The sequence below is a fragment of the Leptosomus discolor genome, chromosome 17 (assembly GCF_034619465.1).
Source record: "Leptosomus discolor isolate bLepDis1 chromosome 17, bLepDis1.hap2, whole genome shotgun sequence".
NCBI classification, from domain to species: domain Eukaryota; kingdom Metazoa; phylum Chordata; class Aves; order Leptosomiformes; family Leptosomidae; genus Leptosomus; species Leptosomus discolor.
In genome coordinates, this window is record NC_141407.1 from 8,921,971 (window position 1) to 8,949,245 (window position 27,275).

The 27,275-nt window shown below is 39.2% G+C and overlaps 1 protein-coding gene across 2 annotated transcripts; it reads left to right on the plus strand.

Annotated features, from left to right (window-relative positions):
• Positions 1-4,194: 4,194 nt before the first annotated feature.
• Positions 4,195-26,337, plus strand: CSE1L (chromosome segregation 1 like). Of its 2 annotated transcripts, XM_086474507.1 has the most exons (24): positions 4,195-4,282; positions 4,835-4,977; positions 8,529-8,630; positions 9,079-9,224; positions 9,542-9,632; positions 9,913-10,020; positions 10,925-11,017; positions 12,309-12,476; positions 12,573-12,702; positions 13,421-13,486; positions 15,356-15,558; positions 16,926-17,010; positions 17,746-17,807; positions 18,571-18,707; positions 18,871-18,974; positions 19,560-19,657; positions 20,547-20,697; positions 21,208-21,416; positions 22,024-22,121; positions 22,330-22,415; positions 23,521-23,602; positions 24,024-24,170; positions 24,987-25,218; positions 25,881-26,337. In XM_086474507.1, exons 1-24 carry the CDS (start codon positions 4,198-4,200, stop codon positions 25,968-25,970), a joined length of 2,916 nt encoding a protein of 971 aa, XP_086330633.1. In that variant the 5' UTR covers positions 4,195-4,197; the 3' UTR covers positions 25,971-26,337. The 2 variants fall into 2 exon arrangements, with proteins under 2 accessions (XP_086330633.1, XP_086330632.1); XM_086474506.1 differs by lacking the exon at positions 12,309-12,476 and having other exon boundaries at positions 4,198-4,282.
• The last annotated feature ends 938 nt before the right edge of the window (positions 26,338-27,275 follow it).

Genomic DNA, 27,275 nt, shown 5'->3' on the forward strand with positions numbered 1-27,275 from the left:
ACATCTTAATGAAGCTAAAATGCTGAGCCAGCTTCTGCAGTAGTCACTGCTGGTTCCAGTCTTGTCCCGACTCTGCTGACATAGACTTTACCTGCCTGTAGTGGTTTTATTTGCTTTAGTGGAACTGTGAATGAGAACCAGGTTCTATGTTGGTGTGGCCTGGGGTAGAGATCGAGACATCTGTGCAATACATGGAGTAATAAAAAGTAACCTCTTAGACTTCTAAAGTAGTGTTATGCAACAAATTAAACTGATTTACCTGTAATGGTATAAATATGGAGACTGCATGATACTTGTTATTACTTCTTCTTTTGGAACCATCTAGGAAATAGTTAGGCAGGGGGAGGATGCTAATGAGGAAAACCCTAGAAACTCCCGTTCGTGTTGATTCTCTTGTGTTTTACAGTACCAGAAAGTATTATTTTTACAGCAGTTTATCTGTCCCATATCTCACTTTCTGAACTGTAAACAGAACAATCTACAACACTGTCCACTGATACAAGCAAACACACCCCAAATTTTAGTAAGTCTTACAATTAAGAATGAGAAAGATTAAAAATAGTAACTTTTAGTCTGAAGTAGAACTAAGCTTTTTCTGGCAGAAGTGCAGTTCTCTTTAATATGTAAATGCAGTTTGTTCAGCACCTTTAATGTTATCTCTGTGTAAAATGTATGTTTTCACATATTTAAAATGCCTAAGTTTTCTGAAGGTCTCCATATTAAGTGCATTTAATATCGATAATTTAAAGAACAGTCCTTGCCCAATGGATGTATACATTTTTGAGAGAATACCAAAATTATATATGAAAAACTATGTAAAGTTTTCTACATGAAAATACTATGTATAATACTGTTATAATATTCCATGCTTTAATCAAGTGGTAAATCAATAAAGTTTTAAGAAGTGTTGCCTGGGTTTTTTCTCCTCTAGTTTAGGAGAAGGCGTGTGCACCTCCCCCCTCTCCTCCGCCGCAGAAGAGATCACTTTTTCTTTTTAAACCCCTCGTTTCTCCTGGAGGGCCCCCCGACACCCCCCCCCCCCCCCCTCCGGAACCGCCGCCCCCGCGGCCCCTCGGTCCCGGCCTGGGGCGGGGCGGGGCCCGGCATCCCGCGGCGGCCCGGAGGCTCCCACAGGCGCCCCGGGGCCTTGTGGGAAGAGCCCGGTCATTGGGCAGCCGCTCCCTGTGGGGAGCGCGGCAAGGATTGGCTCTCAGCTGAGCCCGTCGGGGAAGGAGAGGCCGCTGATTGGCCCGGGAACCGAACGGCGTCGCTGCCCTGCGTGATGCGGTCACGGTGCCGCCGCCGCGCCCTCTCACCGCAGTTTGAATGTGAAGCGCAGCCGGAGCTCTCGGAGCCGTCGCTGCCGCCACCGCCCGGGGGAGTCGCCAGGTGAGGCTGGGCCGCGCCGCCCAGCGATGCTGGCGGTGGGGCGGCCCTACAGCCCGGCGGGCCGCATGGCCCGCAGCCGGCCGCCGCTCCGCTCCGCGCTGGGCTTGGGCGCTGGGCCCGCGGCGCAGCGAGAGGCGCAGCTCACCATGCTGGGGTTCTTCGGCCCGCCTCCTGCAGCTCGCGATTGGCCTTCGGCCTCTGGGACTGAGCAATGCGCTCCCTTCATTGGCCTCCGCTGCTGGCAGTCTGGAGGTGGCGGGGAGGGGGAGGGGAACAAGTTAGTCTGAGGGCTGTCGGTGCCGTTCGGGGCTCCCCCACCGCGACCGCCGGCCCGCGCTGCCCCCAGCCCGGGGGGGGGTGGGCAGGCCTGCCCCTGGGCCCGCCCTGCGGGGGCCGCAGCCAAGACGGGCTGCCGCTGTATGAGGCAGCGTGAGCGCCGTCGCGGGGGAGGCGCAGCCTGGCGGCGGGCGGGACGGAGCGGCCCCGTCCCTCGGGCAAACGCCCGGCGAATTCAGGCCGGGCAGGCAGCGGGGATGGGACCGGGGAGTGCTGGGCTGAGGCGGCGGAGGGAACAGGGCCGCCCCGCCCCCGTGGAGTAGCGAGAGGTCCCGGAGGGCTCCTCTCCCCGTCCTCCTGGAGGGCTCCCGGGCGGCCGCCCCGCGTCACGGGTGGCCTCGGCTTGCGGTGAGGAGGGAAGCGGCGTGAGCGGGCGGTGCGATGGGCCCTCCCTGCCGCTCCCGTGGCCAGTTGGTGCTTGTCTCCCGACCCCAGCGGTTTGGTGAAGTGGAAAGCGTAAAGATGCCCAGTGTGGTGTAACGATAATCTTTGCCATGAAATCTGGACCGTAAACATCCTTAGGCCTGTAGTTGGTGTTTGGTAAGTGCTGTGGTGAGTGGATGCAGGAGCAGGTTGTCTGAAGTTCTTCACAGTGTAAGCCTTGGAGGACACCGTTTTCTGTTGTTTTTGGTTTTGTTTTTTTTTTCCCATAAGTGATCTGTCATTAATTTGACTAAAGTAGTTAGTGTGTTAAGCACATCTTACGGGTTTTCTTCTGGAGAGGTCTCTGAAAATACTCTCATTTTCTGTGGCATTTTCAGAAGACGTTATCTCACATCATAGCAAAAAGCATCATATCACTCTAGCAAGTATCAACATTTTTTTGTAGTGGAAACCAAAAAGAATTAACTAGAGGAAGAAGTGAGAGTGAATAGGTAGCGGGTGAAAATATTTATCCTTTTGTATGAGGGATTGAGTAATGGCTTCAAATATTTGTGTTTTGCCTTCAGAGTAAACTCACAGTCAGCTCGACGTGTATGTTTTTCACGTGGGCCCCTATATTACATATGTATGTGAGGTAGTTGTAAAAGGCCATTCAGAATTGTCCTCTCCCCTTCAGTTTGGTTTCCCGTTTGAGTCAAGTTTAGTCTTCCTAAACGATTTCTGCATCAATTTGCACCTCAGCCGTACAAACATCCCTGAAGCAGATATTTTACATTTTTTTTAATTATGAAAGATTTAAGTATTAATGTCAACATCATAGTGATGATGCATGAGGCCATTTTGTAGAACAGATTTTGGGATTTTGTTGGTTGATGTGAATTAGTGAACAAGACTACAGACAAGTAAGCCCCCAAAAGGGAAGGGGATTGAAACAGGGGAGGCAGGACATTTTAGGAGTTTTTTTGCTTTTTGTGAAATGTGTTGGGATCTCAATTACTCATTAACATTCATTTAATTCAAGAGGATACTGTTGCTGTCTCTTTGTAATTATATAGATGCCATAGTTAAAGCAAAAATTGTGTCATTAAAACTGGCTGCCTTTGGAAGCATGCTTAAATAGAAGCTGTATTTATTGCACTGGTAATCAACATTAAACAAATCCAAAGTGGGACAGCCAAATTTCAGCCTGTCTTACTAATTAGAAACTCAAGAGAAAAAAATGGAAATGTTTATTTCGTCATTACTTCTGTAGTGAGCAAACTGTGCTGCTGGTGGTAAGAAAGATGGACAGAATTGATTATGATACCCTGAGCAACAACGTGTGCATTAAAGCATGTCTTGCTGCTGTTTTAGAGTTGCTGTAATTTTAATTATTCCAATTAAAGCTGTGAAGTTAATATCTCACTGTGGTAATTATGAGAATGTGTGTGGGAGGATGACTAGAAAGAAGTAATTTAGTCTTCAGTGGACAGTTATTCTGTAATAAGTATTGCAGTTTAAGTTAACTCCCACCCAAATCTAAATTTTAGAGGGTGGACAAACCCTCTGGCTTTGCACAGTCTTTTGTCCCTATAAAAAAATTAATTTTCCATTGAGAATTTTCTTTGATAATAAGTATTTAATTTTAAACAAGCCTTGATTCTCTAATACACTTTGACTTGAGTTATTTACAATTGTGTAGGGGAGGACTATTCAGCTTTTTCAACCAGGAACAGGTTTCTGGGGCTGACATTAGTTCTCAAAAGCAAAACCAAACTCCTGTTGTCCTGAAAGGGCAAGAGATCGTCTTTTGGCTGTACGTGGTTCATGGTTTGCTGGATGTGTGATCCTGTTCTAGGAATTTGGTTTCAATAAACTTGGCAACAGTTATATGTAGTTGAAGAAATGGAATGTTTTCTGGTTTGTGCTTGATGCACACTGGCTGTTGTTTTACTGGATGAGACATACAAGATAGGACCATGCTTTGTGGCGTATAGTCAAAAAGAGCTGATGTGTCTTCTGTGGAATTTAGTTTTACATATGCGTAGCTTATAGGATAGATTTTCTGATCTGTCTTAAAACAACTTGTGGGTTTTAGGTTCTGCCAAAATGGAGCTGAGTGATGCCAATTTACAGACTTTAACTGAGTATCTAAAGAAAACACTAGATCCAGATCCTGCTATAAGGCGTCCTGGTAAGTGATTCTTATGAGTGACCAAAAAAAGTTTAGTTTGTTTTTGGCTCTTCTGTCTGTATGTAGCAAACTTCAGTGGATGTTTATGCAGTAACCTCTTTGCAGAAGTTCTCTGTATCCTTTTGAAACAGAAAACCAAAATACTGATGAAGAATGAATATGAATGTAAATATAAATTTATTTTGTTTGCTTTTTATAATTTTATTTTCCTGTGTTCCTGATTTTTTTTTTTTGTCCTGTTATTATTTCAAACAGTGCTGCTATTCACAATAAACCAAGATTTACTTCTAGCAGGTTATGGCTTTTAAAAACAGTGAGGAGGCAGTGTTTCTACTTCCTTCTTTGAATTGAGAGCTTTTGTTCATAGCAGACGTGTTAAAGAGCTTAGTAGTAAAGAAGCTACAGTACCTTTTGTCAGACTTGTTCTGTTCTTGTGAAACTCTGAGGAAGTGTTCATGTGTTGATTATTTTAAGTAGACACTTGAGGAATCATAGGACTCCCATTAGAAAAATCAGTTGAGCTGTTGCTAACCTTAGTATATTCTCTTACAGCGGAGAAGTTTCTTGAGTCAGTTGAAGGAAGCCAGAATTATCCATTGTTACTCTTAACGCTGCTGGAGAAGTCACAGGAAAATGTCATCAAAGTTTGTGCATCTGTAACGTTCAAGAATTATATTAAAAGGAACTGGAGAATTGTAGGTATCCTAGTGAGTAGTTGTGCTAAGATCTGATAATCCTTTTAAGGTACAATAAGATATTCTACAGTAATCTTGAATGAAGAATGTGTGTATGTCTGTACTCTGAAATAAAGCAGATCATTCAGAGAACAAACACAAGATGTGATTTACTGACAAGGAACTAAAACCCAGACCATTGGAGTCCATTCTGTTAAAAAGAACTAAAGCCAGGTGATAAACTTATGTACAAATAAATTTCTCCAATGTTATATGCATGTTTCACAGAAGCACAATATTTAAATGTTATTTTAACTAACAGTAATATTATCTAAACTAAAATGATTGTGAAGTGTCTATAACGAGCTGGCCAATTTGGCCTGTATCTATTGTTGTAGTGTTACAAACATTTCAAGCCAGGACCGTAGCTGAAAATGATGATACTACCTTCTCTTTTGTGTAATGCTTCTGGGGCATAGAGTAGTGTGGGACAGTTTATTTTGGTGGCCTTGCCAGTTTAACACTTAGAAGTTCTCATAGACATCAAATAGAAGTGTTGCCATTTAATTCAATTTTATCTTTTGTTTTGAAGAGGTCAGAAACACTTTTGATTTGGAGCTTTGAGCATTCATGACATTTAATTTACAGTAGAAAGTACTACATTTGAGAGCTCAGCTCCTTCAGTGATGAGAGTTTTAATTGATACTGTTTATACTTTCTCTCACTGAAAGTACTGTTTGTATCTGAAAAGTATCAGATGTATAATGTTGTTTTACTACAGGGAAACTGTTAAGTATTTCATCATTACATCTTAGCTGGTACCTGTTTAAAACTTTGCATGTGCTTTCTGCCCTCCCCCTCCTACTAACATTAAGATGCTATAGCAGTCCTAGCTCTGGTTATGTTTGATAAGATCAGCGCATTCAGTCTGGCATGAAGTTTCTAGAACTGTTTTTCTGTAATACTGTATTCTCAGTCATTTCTCTCAAATTGCATCTTTATCTGTAGTATATTGTAAGTAGAAATAATGTTCTGTTATGGAGAAATTTCTAAGTGGCTTCATTTTATGTATTGCTGATGTGATTCAAGATGAAATTTTGTTTGGGAGTAGGTGGAGATGCTATGTAGTAAGTGCATCCAGAGGGCTGTTATGATTGCTCTGTAGCTTCAAGCACATTGTTTTGTCCAAAATCTAAGCTTTCCTTTCAAGATTAGCTGTATGAACATAAAATAGAGCTGTAAGGCTAGCTTACCTAGATCACATAGTTTAATTTAGCAGCCTTGAACTTGACTCATATAAAGCTCAGTGGAAGTAAAAGGGGTTTTGCCTATTCAAGGACTTCAATTAGGTAGAGCCTGGAGAGCCAGATGTCAGGGGCACTTCTGGAGCGAGGGAAGAGTTTGGGGTTTTAAATTTATTTTTAAACTGTGTACAGAATGCTCATCTATATGCTGCCTTATAAAAGGGTCTAATTTCTTTGAAAAATGTCATCAATAACTCCACAGTAGGATTTGCTGTTGCTGACTGACCTCTCCACGACTTCTGTCCTCATCTGTCTAAATGCTATAGCAGTGAGTCCTGCATCACTACTTGGAGCTTGCTTAGTACAGTTATTGCTGCTTTTCACATCATATAAAGTTGTAAAGCTTAGATTTTAAAGATCATCTTCTTTTTGCATTTTTTAATGTATATATAATGATTCTATATATTCTTCTGATTCAGTGCTGTGTGATAGAAGAGGAGAAGCAAGTTTTCTGTTTGTTTTTTGTTTTTTTGTTTTTTTTCTATAATGGCTTGTTTATAGAATCATTAGATTGGAAAGGACCTTTAAGATCATAGAGTCCAACTGTGAACATAGCACTACCAAGTGCCCGGCTAAACTATGTCCCGAAGTGCCACATCTACATGTCTTTTAAATACCTCCAGGAACCGTGACTTTACCACTTCCCTGGGCAGCCTGTTCCAGTGCTTGACAACCCTTTCAGTGAAGAGATTTTTCCTAATGCCCAATCTAAGCCTCCCCGGGGCAACATGAGGCCATTTCCTCTTGTTCTACCACTAGCTACTTGGGAGAAGAGACCAACCCCCACCTCACTACACCCTCCTTTCAGGCAGTTGCAGAGAGCGATAAGATCTCCCCTCGGCCTCCTCTTCTCCAGACTAAACAGCCCCAGTTCCCTCAGCCGCTCCTCACAGACCTGTGCTCCAGACCCCTCACCAGCTTCCTTGCCCTTCTCTGGACCCGCTCCAGCACCTCAGTATCTTTCTTGCAGTGAGGGGCCCAAAACTGCACACAGGATTCGAGGGGCGGCCTCACCAGTGCCCAGTACAGGGGCATGATCGCCTCCCTGTTCCTGCTGGCCACACCATGGCTGACACAGGCCAGGATGCTGTTGCCCACCTGGGCACCCTGCTGTCTCGTGCTCAGCTGGCTGTCAACCAGCCCCCCCAGGTCCTTTGCTGCTGGGCAGCTTTCCAGCCATTCCTTCCCCACCCTGTAGCGCTGCGTGGGGTTGTGGTGACAGGACCCGGCACTTGGCCTTGTTGAAGCTCATACAGTTGACCTCGGCCCATCGATCCAACCTGTCCAGATCCCTCTGCAGAGCCTTCCTGCTCTCCAGCAGATCAACACTTCTGCCCAACTTGGTGTCATCTGCAAACTTAAAGAGGGTGCACTTGATCCCCTTGTCCGGATCATTGGTAAAGGTATTAACCAGAACTGGCCCCAATACTGAGCCCTGGGGAGCACCACTTGTGACTGGCCTTATAGCTGAGTGTAACTTGAGAACTTGAGATTTTGAAATTGCTACCTTTTTTTTTTTTTTTTAAGTTTATGGGAAGATGCTGAAAGGGAGGTGAGGAGGAGGATAGTAGTGCCATCTGGTTTAAGGCATCTGAAGGTGCTTACCTCTTAATTGCTGGATAATTTCTAGGTGTCTGAACTTTGGTGCTGTCATCACAGGTAATGGCACTAGACTACTGTCACTGGTTGGTGACAAGCCTCCTTCTTATTTCTTTAGTAGAAACTTTAATTTACTACCACTTGGCACTACTGACTGACAGGACTTTGAACCAATGGATATTTTGAACTGATTGGGTAACTCTTAAAGTCAGTGTTATAGTTTTGATTGTGTAACCTGCATCTTCATGTACCGTTGCTAGAAAGCATGACTTGAGGCAGCTTGCACAAAATAAATCTTTGAGGCTGGCAGAAGCGAGGACAGAGATGTGATTTGGTGTGGTGGAAGAGGAGACTATTGGTTAAATTCGTGTATATTACTGGCATATGTGCCCACCCTTATTACTGCTGAATTGCTGATTTCAAAAGTCACTCTTAGGAGAAAAAACTAGTTCAAGGTTTTACAGAAAGATGTAATTTCTTTCAGCTTTTTTCATATACTACTGTTACGGATTCGTTGTAGGCAATATCTTTATCAGATCTTCTTGGTTTCTTTAACAGTGTAATAGTTACATAAATCGGTATAAGCAATTGGTTTCTGAAATGCTGATGCTCGCTTGTTGCCTAGAGTATACTGGTATGGCCATGACTTAATTGTTGTTTTAATTTTAGGTTGAGGATGAACCGAACAAAATATGTGAATCAGACAGGATAGCCATTAAAGCCAACATAGTGCCCTTGATGCTTAGCAGCCCAGAACAAATTCAAAAGCAGGTAATATGTCAATTCCTGGTTGTGTCCATGAGACTTTAGGAATATTCTAAGTGTATCTAGAGGCTCTGGTTATTGGCAGAGCTCAGTTCCCTTACCAATGAGGTCCTCCCAATCAAAAAAACTTGGAATATATTGTTATAGCTACTTCTACCTACTGTAATTTTTTTCTTTTAATAGGCAATTGCTGTATAATCTTAGAGCTAAGTTCTAGCATTAGGCAGTTAAATATAGTAATTCCAGAAAGTGAGTCTGTGTGTACACATTGAATTTAAAGTGAGATGTATTTATTTGTGCTGGAAAGTGGTAGATATTTAACCCAGTGATTTTTTTAATCTGACAAGAATAACAAGCGTTTTCTCAGCTGTTCGCAACATCTGGCATGACTGCTGCTTTTTTTCTAATGAGGAGCCTGCTATTACATCATGTAATGGTTATCTTTCTTTTCCAGTTAAGTGATGCTATTAGTATTATTGGTCGGGAAGACTTTCCTCAGAAATGGCCAGACTTACTGACAGAAATGGTGAATCGCTTTCAAAGTGGAGATTTCCATGTCATTAATGGGGTCCTTCGCACAGCTCACTCTTTATTTAAAAGGTATCGAAAATAAGAGAGTTAGTATATGGATTGTAAAATTTCTGTTCAACTCAAAATGTTTACTGTTAGACTTCATTTTGTAGACTTACAAAGTCTACAGTTGTGGCTTCTACTTAAAAGTGCTTACTGACTTATTAATAAGAGTTTAAGTGGATGTCGAATTGTACACCTTGCATGGTCTTGAACTACGTTGTTTAGGTCTTGTTTACTTGACAGTATTTGTTTCAAGGTTCAGCGCAAAATTGTATGCAAGTTAATTTGGTAATAAATGTGAAGGCTGCATCCTATTTTTCATGTATTTCTCTTTCACTTGTCAGGTACCGCCATGAGTTTAAGTCAAACGAGTTATGGACAGAGATCAAACTTGTCCTTGATGCCTTTGCTTTGCCCTTGACAAATCTCTTTAAGGTATTTCTTGTTGAATCGTTTCTAAACAAGTTTAACATTCTGAATTGCTTGTTGTGAATACCTGTAAAATGAAAACTTAATAACAGTTGCTTTGAAACTGTTAATGAGGTTCAAACTGAAGTCATAAAGTGAGACCTGACAGGCTTGATAAAGGCAGGAAAAGGAACTGTATTTTCTGGCTTAAAAAAAAAATGTTACATGACACTTTAATACCTCTTGTCAATGTGGTTTGTATGTGTTGTGTGTGTGTTACTTGACTGAATCTTATGTCTTTTTCTAGGCAACTATTGAACTTTGCAGCACACATGCAAACGATGCTAGTGCTTTGAAGGTTCTCTTTTCTTCTCTCATTCTAATTGCGAAGCTGTTCTACAGTTTAAATTTTCAGGTGACTCTCCTTGTTCTTCTAATAGTTCTGCTTTGATCTCACAAAGCTGTTATGCTCGTACTTATGGGATCCATTTGAGGCAGCCTTTAAGGCCGTGCTTTATCGCAAAAATAAGAGTTGACAGTCTGCATCAACGTTGGAGTAAAGGCACAGTAAGGATGGGGTTAATTAACACATTAGCTTGGCCCAATCTAAACAAGAGTTCAAGAGTTAAACCGTGTCATTGCAAGGAGCTGGAGTACCAGCTGTGAAAGACAGAAGTCAAATGCCTGAGTTTGTGCTCACCGTGCTCCTTTATAATTATGTCTGTACCGACATGAACTCAGCCACGTAGGTGAAAGTCAGTTAAAACTAGCAGGTCTGTTACACTATAGAAGCAAGTAATTCTGGTAGCAGTGTGGGGTTTTTTTGTTTTGAAATCATATCTAAATTTCTAACACTTTTTAACATAGATGCACTATATGAAAAATTATATAAAGGTACTTTGCTGAGGTGGCATATTTAGTGTCTCAGCACAAACACAAGTTTGTGAGGTGTGATGTGATCGCGCTTTGATTGCTTGGGCTGTTCTTCCATGCTGGGCAAAAGAGCAAGCTGGAATTCAAAGGGAGGCTTGTGCTTTCTTGTTCTGAGAGTAAGAGGCAATAAGGTTCCTTTATTATAAAACTGTAGGCTGTACAGGGTGTAAGCAATGAGTTTGTTTTGAAATACTGTATTCCAAAGCCTCTGTCTGGTGGGGTTTAGTTTGAGAAGAGGAGGGGGTAGTGTTTTGTTTTGAAGATTATTTTCTGTGCTACTTTGTCCCTCAGTAGGTAAGGTGGATACATACTACTTACAGTGCAGGTGTGTTATCTAAGTAGTGCAGTTGGAAATTAAAATGTAGGTTTATGCTTTTGCTTCACAGGATCTTCCCGAGTTTTTTGAAGATAACATGGAAACATGGATGACAAATTTTCATAGTCTTTTAACTTTAGATAATAAACTTTTGCAGACTGATGTAAGTACCACATAAACCTCCTGGTTTGCCTCTGTAGTGGAGCATTGACTGAGAGCTTAGGTCTAACTCTGAACAGTGCAATGTTTTCTTTGTTGGGTAAACAAAGGAATAGAATGACTAAAAGGAAATGGGGTTTAAGAGAAGTTACCTTGTGGTCTAAGAAATTGAGTTCCTTTCTTGAAGTTGTATCTCGCATACAGGCATACCCAGCTGTGCACAGAAATCAAATGACAAATATTCATCAATGAGTAGATTCTGTCGAGGACATCTGCTGAAGCAGCCTGACCGTTAGAGAGTCACAGTGCTCAGGTTTTCTGTGCCTTTGAGCTGGTTCATGCACTGTGTTTTAGAAAACGGGATCTTAAGAACAGTTGGGCATGGCATCCCTATGTACTTTAGTCAGCACTTGCTATCTTTGTCTGATTATAAGAATCAGTAGTTTGACAGTGAAAGATGATACTAAGTCATCAAAGCGCAAATTAATTTTGTGCATGCTTTCTGCATTTTAAATGCTGATGGCTTCCTGATACAGTACAACAGTTTGCCACGTGATGGAGACAAAACAACTCTATAAATGTCTTTACAAAACATAGGCGTATTAAGTGTATCCTGTGCTGTAGTTTCACGGTTGTTTTAGGCTAATGCTGCTAAAAGAAGCTTTGCTGACCTTTTTCTCTTCTCTTCGCTTGTCTCTTGTGTCTGTGGGCTGTTGCCCAGCACAGACATTCACACAGCTGTGTGCTGAACTGAGTCAGGATGTGACATGCATTAAACCAGCAAGGTGGGGAGACAGAACTGGGGTGGTGGGTGGGTGGGTGGGTGGGGTGGGGTTTTTTAATAATTCCAGTTCAGTTTCGCAATTCACTTTGCTTTGTGGTTCCACAAGTATCCATGCAGGTATGGGGAACCGCAGGGAACTACTTTTACAGCTATTCTAATTTAAAGTAGCAAAATAGAATGTCTTCAAAGCATATTTTTTTTCAGTGCCTTGGGTTGTCTTTATCCTATTACATTTGTAAATTAATTTCATGTCAAACTTTATCACGTCTAAATGATTTAGAGTGCATAGTACTTTCATTAGAAATGTAGGTATGATTTATAATTTGCAGTGCAGTTCCAGTACAAGTCAGCAAAATCCAGTAATTCTAGGGACGTGAGAGGGATTTCTTTCACCTATTTAGAACATGGTAAAATAATAGTGTAAGTATTTCCTTAAAATAGGTTGATACTTTTAATATTTCAGTAGTGTTGAAGTTCGGATGTTTAAGTTCTTAGTTTTGTTTTATGTGAGGATGAAGAGGAAGCTGGATTACTGGAGCTCTTGAAATCACAAATTTGTGATAATGCAGCTTTGTATGCTCAAAAATATGATGAAGAATTCCAGCCCTACCTGCCACGTTTTGTAACAGCAATCTGGAATCTATTGGTCACAACAGGCCAGGAGGTGAAATATGACTTGGTAAGTTGTTACAAACTGATCTTGTCAAGTTTAATAAGGAACTATAAATTGGTCGGTCATGCTAAAACTGTATGTGTCCTGTTTGTGCTGTTCTAGCTGGTTAGTAATGCCATCCAGTTTCTGGCCTCAGTTTGTGAGAGACCACATTACAAGCATCTGTTTGAAGACCAGAATACATTGACAAGCATCTGTGAGAAAGTTATTGTTCCCAATATGGAATTTAGAGGTAACTTTTTGAGACTTATGTTTTCAAAGACACAGTAAAATCTTAACTGTAATTACAACGATTGGTGGCTTTGGAGGACTAAGAATTGAGGATTAACTCTTGTGTACTTTAGTGCTAGATTCAAAACCAAGTTTCTGCAACAGATTGCTGTCCTGTGGGCTTTGTAGAGTTGTATGACTATATCTAATAATTTTTCTGTCTTACTGGGGTCTCAAATTGAAAAGTATAGGAAGTCTAGGTCATGCGCCACCAATAGCTTTTCATGCTTAAGGTGAGTATCAGAATAATTCAAGGAGCCTAAATAGGCATGGATATCAGGCCTACTAAATTGTAATGTCTGTTTCTCTAAGTTTTGTTGGGCTCCTATTTATCCTAGTATCTAAAATGCAATGAAGATGTAGTGCAGTGATAAGAAGCTTTTCTCTATTAAGGCTCTGACTCTAGAAGCCTCTTTAAATACACTTAGCATTGAATATGCCTTATTTTTTTTTCTTTCTATTTTTTTTAAAATCAGGAATACATCATCTCATGAGTATGAAAGACAAATTTGTGGGGCAGGAGCAAGCCAAATAGGGTAGTCTGGCTGGATATTTCTGATTAATTTCTATTGATATTATAGAAAAGTACTTTGCAAAAATAGCAAGTTGATAGTAATACACCTTCTTACCATAACAAACAGAGACCTCAGTATTTAAACTACTGTGTATTATATTTTCAGCGGCTGATGAAGAAGCATTTGAAGATAATTCTGAAGAATATATAAGAAGGGATTTGGAAGGATCAGGTAATCCACAGATTTATACTAAGAATACTTGGTCTTTAAATATAGCTCTAAAGAGCTGAAGCAATTTACTGAAGCTTTTATAACTTATTTTGAAATTCAGAGGGTTCCCCCTTGCCCCTCCCAAGAGATTTTATCCAGTTTTTGATCAAGTCTACTGTCACAATATGTCCATCACAGTGTCTTTGTTTTGAACGATGTTTTTGTAAGGTTTTTTCCTTAATTGGATTGGTATGTCTCCTGCACTGCACACATTCTCATTTCAGCAAATATAGCCTGTAAGTCAATGCTAAGTAGTAGCCAGTTGTGTATTTAGTTCCTATGTGTAGAGTTTTAAATAATATGGAGGGACTGAGCCTGTATTTAGTAGTCTGTCATGTTTAAACTGAAATTCTGACTGGTGTTGCATACAAATCTGTGATCAAGCCAGCTGGACATCAGCCAGCCCTTGTGTGCTGGCACTGCCTTCAAACCAATACAGTAACCGTCCTGAAAACACAGTGCTGCGCTAGCAGAGCTACTTGATTTACCGACTCTAGCTGTCTAGTCTTTAGCCAGGTCAGAGCACAAATAAACCAAATTACATCTGTGTGACAAATCTGTATGTGCTGTTCTGTGCCCCTAACAGCTTACTGACTGACACTTTTGAATTAATGACACTTGATGATAGATTTAAGAAATTACTGTACGCTTGCACGGGAGGACAACATCAGAGGAAAATGTTTTTGAACTGTTTTCAAGCAAATGTTTTATCATTCTTGTCCAGGATTGGCTACATTTTAGGTATTTGTGAAGCTTTTATTTGTTAGCTACTTCTTCTTTTAAGAGAATTGAGGCAAGAAGTATTTGTGCTCTTCAGAGATTACTTTAGAAGTGTCTTCTGTTGCATTTAAATGTGTATTGTATTAAAGGCCAGCTGAGTGTTTAGTTTTGGGTTTTTTTACTTTCTTGAAACAAGGAATTTTTACAGGTGGTGGGTTTTTTTGGTTTTGTTTTTTTTTTTGCAAAAATGTACTGATTCAGCATGGGGGGCCAGCAGATAAGCACCACACAGTAGCTTCCTTTCTCACCACCCAGCTGGAATGGGATGGGGGAGAGAATAGGAAGAGTAAAAGGAAGATTCCTAGATAGAGATAAAGATGGTTTAAATGAAAGAAAGAGGAAGAAAAGGGAAGGGGGGGTGGGGGGTGGAAGTCAATGATTCTCCACCTCCCACAAGTGAACTGATGCCCAGCGTGTCCCTGAGCAATGGCTACCTCCCCAGAAACCCTCTCCTCTCAGTTTTTCTGTTGCTGAGCATGACATTACATAGCACGGAATATCTCTTTGGTCCGTTTGGATCAGCTATACAGGTTGTTTGCTCTCCCAGCTTCTTGCCCACCCCCAGCCCACTTGCTGGAAAGGAAGAAGCAAAAGCCTTGACACCAAGCAAGCGCTCTGCAGCAACAGCTAAAACTGGGAGGGGTGTTACCAACAGTTTAGTCACCAGTACAAAACACAGCACCGTGTGGGCTGCTGTGCAGAGAATTAACTCCATCCCAACCAGACTCAGTACATTTGAGTGCATAATTGTCAAGATAGTAAAAAGCCTGCGTGCTCTACAGAAACTTTGAGAGGGCAGTAAAACCTGTGAATACACATGCAGTATTGGTGGGTGTCCGTTCCTCTTCGTGATGTACAAATAGTCCCTATTATGACAGTAAGTAAAAGATTTTAAATATGTTCTTACGCATCAGTGCAGAGGATTGCAATAATTAACAGGAGGTGTGGCTGTAACTTGAGACGCTGTATATGATTATTTTATTATTATGCTTATTAATATGAAAAGCTGTTTACTTTCTCATATCCAAAGAATCTTTGTTTCTCATGCAGATATTGACACCAGGCGCAGAGCAGCTTGTGATCTAGTCAGAGGTCTGTGCAAATTTTTCGAAGGACCTGTGACAGGGATTTTTTCTGGATATGTTAATTCTATGCTGCAAGAATATGCAAAGAATCCATCTGTTAACTGGAAGCACAAAGATGCAGCTATTTACCTTGTTACATCTTTGGCATCCAAAGCGCAAACACAGAAGGTACTTTTACGTTCTATTAATTTTGATCCATTTGCATTCAAATACTACAGTGCATATGAGGACTGCAATTCATTTTATACTGCTTCAGAATGGGAGTAACTGTATTTGTTGTAGTTTAATGTTGATGAGATTGAAAGTTGGCCATTATATATGGTAATTTGGTGGTATCTGATTTTCAGATAGATTGGGCAGACCCAGTGTCAACAACCATGTGTGACAATTTGGCAAGTCTTACTAGCATGTGTGAAGCATCCATACGAAGAAACAAAATTAGTTTGAGTCTAGAACCTCTGAGGTTTTAAAAGGTACTGAGCCAGAGTTTGTAAGCCATGGAAGGCCAAATTTTGCTTTACAGAAGATGACCAGAAATGTTATGCAGACTAGAAGGAATCTAAGTGACTGTTACAGTTCTTGTCATATTTCCCAGTGTTTCCTGTTATTTGAGTGTTTGTGATTTGGAAATGGGATGTGAATGCTAATAATGGCTGGAATTGGGTCTCATTACTGGTTTGGGAGAAAGCAGCTAATAGGCTGGATACATTGAAAAGCCACACCTGAGCTAAACTGTATTTGGGAACAGTAGCATTCTGTCAAATGTGCTACAGAAGAGTTTTAGTATATTAATAAATATTTTGAGTGCTATTACAGTTCAAATCTCAGTGGCTTTACAAGACAGATTTGAGGCAAACATAGTAAAACATGTTGTAGAGCATCTTTGTGCAATTTTGCTGAAGGTTCTCAGTCTTTTCTTGAAACTGTTGTTGTATAGTCCTACACAGCAATTGCTAATAATAGTGATGCGTAATGTGACCCGGTCTTCTATCAATTAGAGAATGGCAAAGTTGTACATCTTTCTTTTTCTGTGCTATTTAGTGGCAAATATGGGATAACATCACTTAGAATATTTGATTGATAAATACCTGTCTGAAAATCCTGTTACAAAAATTAGTTGCATTTTTCACAAGAGAAAACTAAGTAGTCATTATTTTGCTGCTTTAATTCAGGATGGGAGTTTGAGTCCTAAACTTTTCCTTTATAAAAGGCCTACCACAAGAAAGAAGTATCATGTTAGTAAGATGCTGATATTTTTTATCTAACATTTTAGTTGATTTTTACTGTGTTACAAGCAGCTGTTCCTCAACTCAGAGCTGGTAACTTTGAACCTCAGTAGTGCTACAGCTGAAACCTAGACCCTAAAAGCATTAAGAAAAAGAAATTGGATGACTCTCTGCTAAAGATGCAGTTTCAACAATCTCAACAGATGTGTGCGCGCTTTAGATACCTTTTATTAAAAGCACATAAAATGAGTAAGAAAACTGGCTGAACGTCAACCATCTGAAAACGGTTGGTTTGTTTTTTTTTCCTAGCATGGAATAACACAAGCCAATGAACTTGTTAATCTGACAGAATTCTTTGTGAATCACATTCAACCTGACTTGAAGTCTGCTAGTGGTAAGTTAATGTTACTTTTGGTATGGCATTTTTTGTGATGTATCTACAACCTTGACAGTGACCATTGCTTCTGAAGGCTCAAGCACCCATGTGTCAGCATAATCTCCAGGAAGGCTGTTAACACCTGGCTTGTGGGAAGTGATTCAGATTTGTTTGGCCAGCAACAAATGAGCTTTTAAACAAAGGTGGATTACCACACGCTGTCTGCAAGATCAGAGCATGTGCAGACAGGGTTGCTATCAGTTACGTGCTTAAACTTGTTCAATCAAAGTAATTTGATTTCTGTATTTCAGACCTTGTGGCAAACTCCTATGCTGTACAAAACCCTGAAGGCTAGCTTGTAGCCTGTGTCAGCTGATATTGATGAGATTATGGATGCCTATATTTAAGCCACATAATTTATTTTACGCTTCAGCAATTATGGTCTGATATTGGGAACATAGTGGGTTGTCTTGGAACAGGTAATTGGAGGCTGTTAAAATTGGAGCCAGAAGGGGAAATTTCATGTGAAAGACTTGGACTGTACAAGTGATGGTACTGGGGTGTGATTTGTACCTAAAGCCTCTAACAGGGCCCATACAGAAATGCAGAAACTAAGCAACATAGAAAAACATTATGTGTATTATTTTTGCGGGGAAAAATCATGCCTTAATGTCACCTCTATAAATAGTATATGTTCAGTAATCACATTTATATGAAAAGTATCAACAAAATTCGTGTATGTTTCTATTGCAGTGAATGAATTCCCTGTGCTAAAGGCAGATGGTATCAAATATATCATGATTTTTAGAAACCAAGTAAGTTTTTCTTCTATGGTAAAAACATATTGTAGTTTGTTACTTTATACTTGCCAAGCCTAATTTATCTTACTTGGCCATATGTTAACTCAGTAGGTGTTTGGTAGTCATATATAACACTTCATGCTGAATTTTTAGTTTTGGAAGTAAATTATATTGTTATAAATATTCAATTAACATGTAGTCTGCATGCTATCCATGTGCTGTGGGAGCATTGAACATCTTAAGGCATGCTTAGTTCTGTGACACACTCAGACTTTTTCAACTGAACGTTAGTCTAAATATACTTGATTGCTCGTATCATTGCAGTAGTTGTTAAAGAGAGTATAGCAACTTTGTTCTTTACCTGTTCTGATTTGTGAGGTGCTGTAAGATTTTTGAGTAAGATATTGAATATTATTTCTAAATTTTAATTACCTTTATTAATACTTTATGAAATATCTGTGATTTTTTTTTTTAAGCTTGATATTTTTTAATTGCCCATTAAGACAAAGTAAAATGAAAAAAGAACTATACGTCAGGAATATATGTGCTTACTGAAAAATCAGATGTAACATTGATGTTCAGGAGAAGTACACAGGCGATGATGGTAATAGGTACCTCTTGGTTGTCAAGGTGTGATTTAGCAGCTGGAGGAGCCTTCCAAGCTTTCTCCCTCTGCCCAACTTTCTGTTTGTAGCTAAAGGCCTCAATGGTTATGCTCTAGTGTTGAACCATCTGTATTTTCATGTAACATGTATAATTTGTTGCTATATTTTTGTAGGTACCTAAAGAACAGCTGTTGGTATCTATTCCTCTCTTAATCAGTCATCTTCAAGCAGAAAGTATTGTAGTCCATACTTATGCAGCCCATGCTCTTGAAAGACTGTTTACCATGAGGGGGACAAATAATACCACCCTGTAAGTTTTCAAGCAGAAGTAAATTCATTGCTACATAGGTTTCATCCATTAAGGATGAGAAATATCTGTAAGGGACCTTTTATTTCTTAGTATTACAGTACTGTAAAATGCTTGAAGCTTGTGAATATCTCTCATTGTTAAAGAGCTGCCTTTTACTTAACAGCATTACAGCTGCGGAAATGGCACCCTTTGTAGAAGTACTATTGACAAACCTTTTTAAAGCACTGACACTTCCTGGCTCATCTGAAAATGAATACATTATGAAAGGTAAATGTAAATGCTTTATGTGTTCTGCAATAGAAGAGTAACTTTGTTAGCTTGAGGTAAAGACTTAGGGTTACAGGCTACTGAAATTTTTATTTGAAAAACATAGTTTATGCAAACATGCTGAACAGGGGTGCGCAGCCTGCAGTTATTTACCAGGCTGTATTAAGTCCTCTTTGACTAAATTTATGGCACCGAAGAGAAACACTAAACGTGACGGTATTGTGACAAATTATATCTCAAATGGTAGTCTTTGTAGTCAGGACAGCTACCTGGGCTGTGTCAGTAGGAGGTCTGAGTTGGTTATGGCTAATAGCATGCCAAGATTTGAGACTTGCCCAAGATCAATGATGATCTTTGCAAAATTGCTTAATTTTCTGTGCTCTGTCTGTAGACTGGGGATAATAAGCCTTTGCTTTGTCCCTTGCCATGACTGTAGATTGATTGCTTTGCAGCAGGTGCTCTTTCTTACCGTACCTAATTCCTTGGGATCCGATTTAATAGTAAAAGGTAAAGGATTTAGGGGTGTGATGGATGACAGAAGTGTCTGTTTGTCTCCAGAAGATAATACTTTCAATTTATTTGCAGCCATCATGAGGAGTTTTTCTCTGCTACAGGAATCCATAATTCCATACATCCCTTCTGTCATCACACAGCTTACACAGAAACTGCTGGCTGTCAGTAAGGTAAAGAAACAGGCTATCTAAGCAAAATGTTCACTTTTTACCTTTTAGAGCAGCCTTTCTAAAGATTTATGTATACCTTGCAGTTGTATTCGGTTAGAATACTGTAAATTGTTCAATATTTTCTGACTAAAATAAGATAAAACAACCTTCCAGTGACTGTCTTCCTTTTAGAACATACTTTCAAATCATTCTCCCCAGCTCTCATCTGAAATTTGGAAACAGCATATAAAATCTTTATGTAATGCTATTTTTTCCAGTATAAATGTTTGCTTGGGCAGAGGCCACCATTACAATAATGTTTTTCACAGAATCGCAACTCCTTTAATTCTTCATCCATGAAGCTTCTGAGGCTCATGTTAAATTTAGGCACTGAAATTTGGGATGAAATTAAATAAATTATCCTCCTACTTTTGGTGGGTAAAATTCTCTTAGTTTTTTGTTTAGGCTGGGCTAATATGCTTGAACATCACCATTAGGGAATGCTTTAGAATACGTTCATCGACTGTGCAAAAAACTTCTACGATGTGTAGTTTAAACTTAGCTACAGGGTATCAGAAGTGTTCAATAATTGACTACGCTTACAGGATTGAAAAATATTTTTTTCCAGCTTTTGTTTCGTGATACTTCTTGCTAGTTTATGTAGAGCTTCTGAAAACCACTTGTTGTCTTTAAAATGTTTCTAAAAAACACCCCTCCTTTATGCTTTAAAGGTTTTTGTTTACATTTATGTATGGAATTAATTTCATTAGCGTATTAACAAATAAGTCCTTAAGTATCCTTATTCTCAATTGCTACTTTAGACTTTCATTGAAATAAAAAATGCGTGCTGCTAAATAAGTGGCTTTGCTGCAAGTTTGGGTTGATTTATCTGCTTATGACTTGTTTTTAGAATCCAAGCAAACCTCACTTTAACCATTACATGTTTGAATCGATATGCTTGTCAATAAGGATAACATGCAAAGCGAACCCTGATGCTGTTGGAAGCTTTGAAGAGGCTTTGTTTATGGTGTTCACTGAGATACTACAGAATGATGTGCAAGGTAAATTAAAATCAGTAAGTGCTTGTGCTCTCTCTCTCTACTATAATTGGTTGCTATGATTTACCTCATGGCAGGTGTTCTGTAACACATGAAATTCAAGTGAGAACGCAGCATGTTCACAGTCCTGATAAACACTTTTAGGAAGCGTCTGGGTTCTTCCATAGGGTACATCAACTGTATTAACTTTTAAAACAAACTGAGTTTTTAAAATATGTAACAGTCACTACTCCAAAGCCTCTTACTACTCTTGTTAATTATTGCCTTGTTTCTAGTAGTTTACTTTCCTTGTTCTGAAACATTAACAAATAGAAGAAATAGAAATTGTATATATACATTCGCAAATTTTTGGAATAATTAAATTTGGAAAGTTGGTATGTTTCTCCAAGGTTTTATTTGTTATCTGTGTGTTAACATCATAAAATTGTAGGTTCAGTCAATAGATACCTGGTTTCTAGGAATTGACAGTGACCGTATTTGCTGGATTTGTAACTATCATCATTTCTTTTCCAGAGTTCATTCCATATGTGTTTCAAGTGATGTCCCTACTCCTAGAAATGCATAAAAATGAAATCCCATCGTCCTATATGGCACTCTTTCCTCATCTACTTCAGCCAGTATTGTGGGAAAGGACAGGAAATATTCCTCCTTTGGTCCGACTCCTGCAGGCTTATTTAGAGCGGGGTGCCAATACGATAGCAAGTGCTGCTGCTGACAAAATTGTAAGTTGGATTGGCGTAGTCACAGTGTATGCCTCTAGACATGTTGACTTAAGATTAAAAATTGAGGAACTTTTTCCTTTAGTGAACAGCTGGATTTGTGCAGAATTTATGCTTGTACTTTAAATTAACAGTGCTTATGTAGAAGGACAAAAAATACTACAAATGCAGGCTTTTTGGATGCTTTTCCATTATGTGGGTAAGATAAATCCTAGGCTGTCATGCTTTCGTCAATTAAGATGTAAAATTCCTGCACTTAGTTTTTGCAAGCAGGTAAGTTTCCACAATTTTGCTGTCTTGTTTGCCTCATGTTGAACACTGTGGATCAGGAAAACTCTCAGAGGTTCTGTTCAAAACAGTCATGAGAAGAGTGGGTGAGGAGGAGCCAAAATGTTGGGAGATCTGAGGATTAGTGAAGTCAGTGGGAGATTTATTCTGCATACACTCGGTCCTGATAGAAATCTGTCTTCCTCAAGTGCAGAAACAGAATCCTGTTTTAGGTTATGAAAGCTCTTGCCTTAGTGTATGTGTTAGATGGTAGCGACCAACTTCTTGGTAGGTCACATATGAAGAACTGTTGTAGAGACTTTTATGTTTGCTTTGCTTACAGCCTGGATTGTTAGGTGTGTTCCAGAAGTTGATTGCCTCTAAAGCTAACGACCATCAAGGATTCTATCTTCTAAACAGTATTATAGAGCATATGCCTCCGTGAGTATGAGTTGAAATTACGTTCAAATCTAACTTCTGTAGGCTTTAATATTTGGTATGTTTATACACTTCATAGGTAATGGTTAACAGCTGAAAAATGTCACATTTATCAGTAAAACAGATTTGAACCATTCTCTATGTGTTTTCTGTGAAGTGACATTAGTAAAATCCTAGTGTGAATTGAATAACTATTGTTTTAAATTTCCAGTGAATCAGTTGACCAGTACAGGAAACAGATCTTCATTCTACTATTCCAAAGACTTCAAAATTCCAAAACAACAAAATTTATTAAAAGTAAGTTCCTTGCTATATGAAAAGCTTCAGTGCCAGTGATGCAAACAGTTCAGAACATGCAGCTGTACTGAATATGTATCCTAGCATGTCCTGTGATTGTGCGGATGAAGGGATCCTAGTGACTCCTAACATCAGTGACTTGCCACAAATTATTTGTGTAATCAAGGGTGGTATATAGGGCAGTTGCCCCAGCAGGTGACACTTACTTCATGGAAACGGAAGGAATGGAACTAAATAAGGGAAAAGACTTGTGTATTCCTCTTTTGTTCTTACTCTGTGTGATACCATTAATTATCTGAAAGTGTTTCCATTTAATCTTCAACTAATACCAGCAAACTTTCACACAACACAGTAACAATGACCACACTTCCTTTTGTTACATGTGGTTGTGTGTTATTACTGTTAAATATTATATGCATTTGTGTCATTCTGCCTTAAGTTACTGATAAGGTTTTATGTTAAACTAGCAAAGCTGTGACGAATTATTGAAATACATATTCTGGTTATTCCTGCTGTAAAAGATTGTCATACTGATTACATTCTTTTAATGATACTATTGCTACACAAATTATGGAATGTCTGTTACTTAATCCTATACAGTCTGGTTAATGCCACCTGATAGGAGCCAGAATGATAGGACTGCTTATAATGGTCTTCCACAAACAAAATTTAGGTGGTGCTGTTAATGCATTGCATCTGTGTTCTGGTACAAAGGCAGGGCAAAGGGATTCACAGCAGATCTGGAAAACTGCATTGCATGAAGTTTTTGGCTAAAAGCATTGAAGAGTTATTTTGGTCGTTGATCTGAAAAAATTGCAAATGGCTTTTCTAATGCTTTGTAACTGCTATAAAGGGAAAAAAGGACTGAGTCTTGTCCTAGTTGTCTTACCGCCATGTTTTAGGGTGGTGTGGTATGTGAAAAGGTCAGCAGTTTTTGGACAACTTCAAGGTACCAAGTTAACGTACTTCACTAAAACTGAACATTTACAAAGATTGCTGTTTCTAACCCCTTGAAAAAACTTGTTAGAATGTACTTTGCTGCTGACTCTAAAGCTATTCTTTTGTTTTCTTCTTGAGTTTTAATTTGACCTTTTTCTTGTTACAGGTTTCCTAGTCTTCATTAACTTGTACTGCATAAAATATGGGGCATTAGCTCTGCAGGAAATATTTGACAGCATACAGCCAAAGTAAGACTGCTGTGTAATTTTTATCTCTTACAGTAGGAAATAGTTGTGTCTGTTAGCTAAAATCGCAAACTGCATTTGTCACTAATTTGATTAGCCAAATGTTTCTTCTAATGTGGTTGATTTATTTGTCTAGCAATTTTTCTTTTCCTGATGTCCTCCCCACAGTTCCTCATTGATAGTTCAAGATATTAATCTCCTAAGTAGGTCATTAAAAGGAAAGAGGGATGTTTTTATTCATTTTACCTTTGTGAAAAGTTTACATGCTCAAATTTCTACTAGGCATCCACTGCAACAGAGCAGCATCTTAACAAACTACCTGGTGTTTTCTCTTTTTCTGGTGATTCAAATTGTTTCTGGTTTTCTTTTGTCACCATAAAGCTGATAAGGCTTTCTAACACTTATTCTTTTAATGTCATAATAGGATGTTTGGAATGGTTCTGGAGAAAATTATAATTCCTGAAATCCAGAAAGTGTCCGGACAAGTTGAAAAGAAAATTTGTGCTGTTGGCATTACAAAAATATTAACAGAATGTCCTCCTATGATGGACACAGAGTACACCAAGCTGTGGTATGTAGAACGCTCCTTTAAGTTCTATTAATGAGGCTATTTGATTTTTTTGAAAATGGGAGTTATCATCAAAATACATTCTTCAAATGAACTCCATTGTGACTTCTTTAGGCTGAGTTTCAGGCTTTTCATACCACTTCCTTTTCTCAACAAATAAAACTGTATTTTCAGAGCAGATGCCAGAACTCATTTGAGATTTTTGTGATGGAGATAGCACTGACTGGGCTAGCTAGGACTGCATTTAATAACATACCTTACTTTCTTTTAGCTTGTATTCTTTCTGAAAAGGTAGGCCTGTTTCTATTTACAACTGTTCTACTAGTCAGGAGACCTGAGCATACCTCTGACCTGACAGAGAGATTGTAAGATCTTAGCTTGACTGCAGAATTTTGGGGAAAGCTATATGGGAAGATTGTAAGCCAACCTGGGATGTCAGGTAGCCTGAATTTAATGACGATAGCTGGATCTGTGAACTCGACCTTTGTTTTTTAATGTACTCGGAGAAAAAGTGTAATCTGGAAAAGAATTGCTTTTTTTTTTTTTTGTAGGTATGTTTCATGACAATTTGACCTGACAAAAAATAAATATGTTGTTCGTGCTTTTAATACGAGCAACTACCTTATGCCAGTAAAATGCACAGGTCCACAATTCTTCAAGTCCAGCTTAGACTGGGCACTTAGAATTTCAGTACCTAAGCAAGTACCTGCAAGGGCTAAGTTGTAAAGGTTTCAAAGTAATTTGAACATTCTTGTAAAATAGACCCTGTCCTAACACATTTGAAGCACTGCAATTTTATCCTCTGCTCTTTACGTGTAGGACTCCTTTGCTGCAGGCCCTCATTGGCCTCTTTGAACTGCCTGAGGATGACACTATCCCTGATGAAGAACACTTCATTGACATAGAAGATACTCCAGGATATCAGACTGCATTCTCTCAGCTAGCCTTTGCTGGGAAAAAAGAACATGATCCTGTAGGTCAAATGGTGAACAATCCCAGAATCCATCTGGCACAGTCTCTTCACAAACTGTCTACAGCGTGCCCAGGCAGGGTAGGTGACTTTACGTGGCATGCTAATGCTAAGTTCTACAGAGAAGAAGTGCTCTTTTGATAATGGGTCTCTTGCTAGTGTTTGATAATCAGCAAAATGAAGTATGTCGTGACCAGCATGCAAGACATTGCTCTCTTGTTCTTTAATGGAATATAGCTTTTGTAATACAGTTTCTTTCCCTAGTGCCCTTAGAAAGGCTGTATTTTCACATTACTGCCATTTCTTAATGAAAATTTATCCATTTGTTGGTATATAACTAACACCTGTCTCAAATTCACTTGTATGTACTCGGGAAGTTTCAGGCAACTCATGATAAATTTAACAAGTTTGCAGTTAACTATTTTAACTGTAGCATCTTTGTTTTGCTCGAGATTTTGGTAAGTACAGATTGCCTGAGAGGTCTGATGTTTGCTGCATCCAGATACCGGCTTTAATACCTGAAGGTTTTCTCTACTCTTCTTTCATATTTGATTCAGAAAGTAGTACATAAAACTCTCAGCATCAGGAATTGTAATTCCAGCAACTGCTTTCACAATGAAAAACTGCTGCTCTCGGGATGTCTTTTTGACATTATACCATATGTTGACACAGTCATTAACAGGATATAGAACTAGTTTAACGTATACACACATTGACACCTCTGCTCTATCGTATGTTTTAAGGTTCCATCAATGCTGAGTACTAGTCTGAATGCAGAAGCGTTGCAGTATCTCCAAGGATACCTCCAAGCTGCAAGCGTGACACTTCTCTGAGTTGCATATATTCCACAAGCAAGATCAAAAGGTGTTTTGTTACACAGAAGGTTGACACTGACTTTTTTTTATAGCAGAGCTCAGACAAAATGAAAAATGCTACTTGAAAACGTATTGCAGAATCCATCTCGTAAAAGATAAATGTGGCTTTAAGCAGAAACTGAAAGAATTTGGTGGTTTGTGTACTCATAGGTAAAAGATGGCTAACTTCCATTCCCAGTTTAATTGCAAAGGGAATAGTCATAGCGGTTTATTATGAGATTTATTTGAAATCTGCATCTGCGGTGTTTGGATAACATTTTGAAATGTATGGAGAGCACTGGCTGTAGAAACTCACTTTGGTCACTAAAATTTCTTTTCATTTTGATGTTGTCCTTTGTATTTCTTTTGTCTTTCCTTAAACTTTATCTAAATTGTGAATAAATAAGAAGTACTTGTTTAAAATGCCTGTCACTGTGCACTTACTGTTTTAGAAGAATGTAGTTGGTTTAAAAAAGAAAATGTTTTAAACTTAGGATAGGATATAAAATAGTGGGACTGTGAAGATTTTTCTTTATCTTAAGTAATAGTTTAAATACATTGTAGGATCATACAGAGCAAATCTAAAACTTTGGCAGAAGATCCAAAGCTGTGATCACTCTTGATGTTCATCAACAGGTGCACCCCTTCTCTTTGAACAAGACATGTCAGTATAGTGCAGTAAAAGCAAGTGATACACCCTCTTACAGTAGGTATCAGTCTCCAAGTGGATTTTTAGTGATGTATTAAAACTGAAGCAGTGATCTTAGAGTTAAACTTAACTCAGATGTTCTCCCTGTCTCCTCATAAATGTACTGATTAGGTTCAGTAGCCTTGAATTCTAAGTGCATCAGTTTACCTTGTCGTTATGGCTGTTTAAGTGACTGGTTAAATCCCTGAGCTCCGCTGTGTTCTTGGACGGTCTGAGCACCGAACGACTAGACTATAGGCTTTTAGAAGACTGATACTGCAGGGATATAAATAAATCTGATTATAGAGACTGAAAAAATCCTGAACAAGAGTGAAGTCTCAGGCTTATGTGATATTAAGCAACGTTATACATGACAGATTATTTTTTTTTTAGTTACTTTTCCACAGAAATTCCGCGGATGACTTGAATCAGGACTGGTTTTTTGTAGTTAGACTGCCTGTTAAAGCTGGGCCTTGAACCGAGAAAGTTACTGAATTTACTGAGGGCGAAACATAGGGCAGAACCAGCTGTCTTTCAGTTCTTCCTTCGTATCTATGGGTGCCATGTGAGAGTGCATGCTGGCCATATCTCTTAAT

Bases quoted from the DNA above. Each gene is read 5' to 3' on its own strand.
- CSE1L (XM_086474507.1), top strand. From the start codon at position 4,198: ATGGAGCTGAGTGATGCCAATTTACAGACTTTAACTGAGTATCTAAAG. The intron at 9,225-9,541 runs GTATCGAAAATA...TTCACTTGTCAG, and splicing joins GCTCACTCTTTATTTAAAAG to GTACCGCCATGAGTTTAAGT. The intron at 18,708-18,870 runs GTAAGTTTTCAA...TTTACTTAACAG, and splicing joins GGGACAAATAATACCACCCT to CATTACAGCTGCGGAAATGG.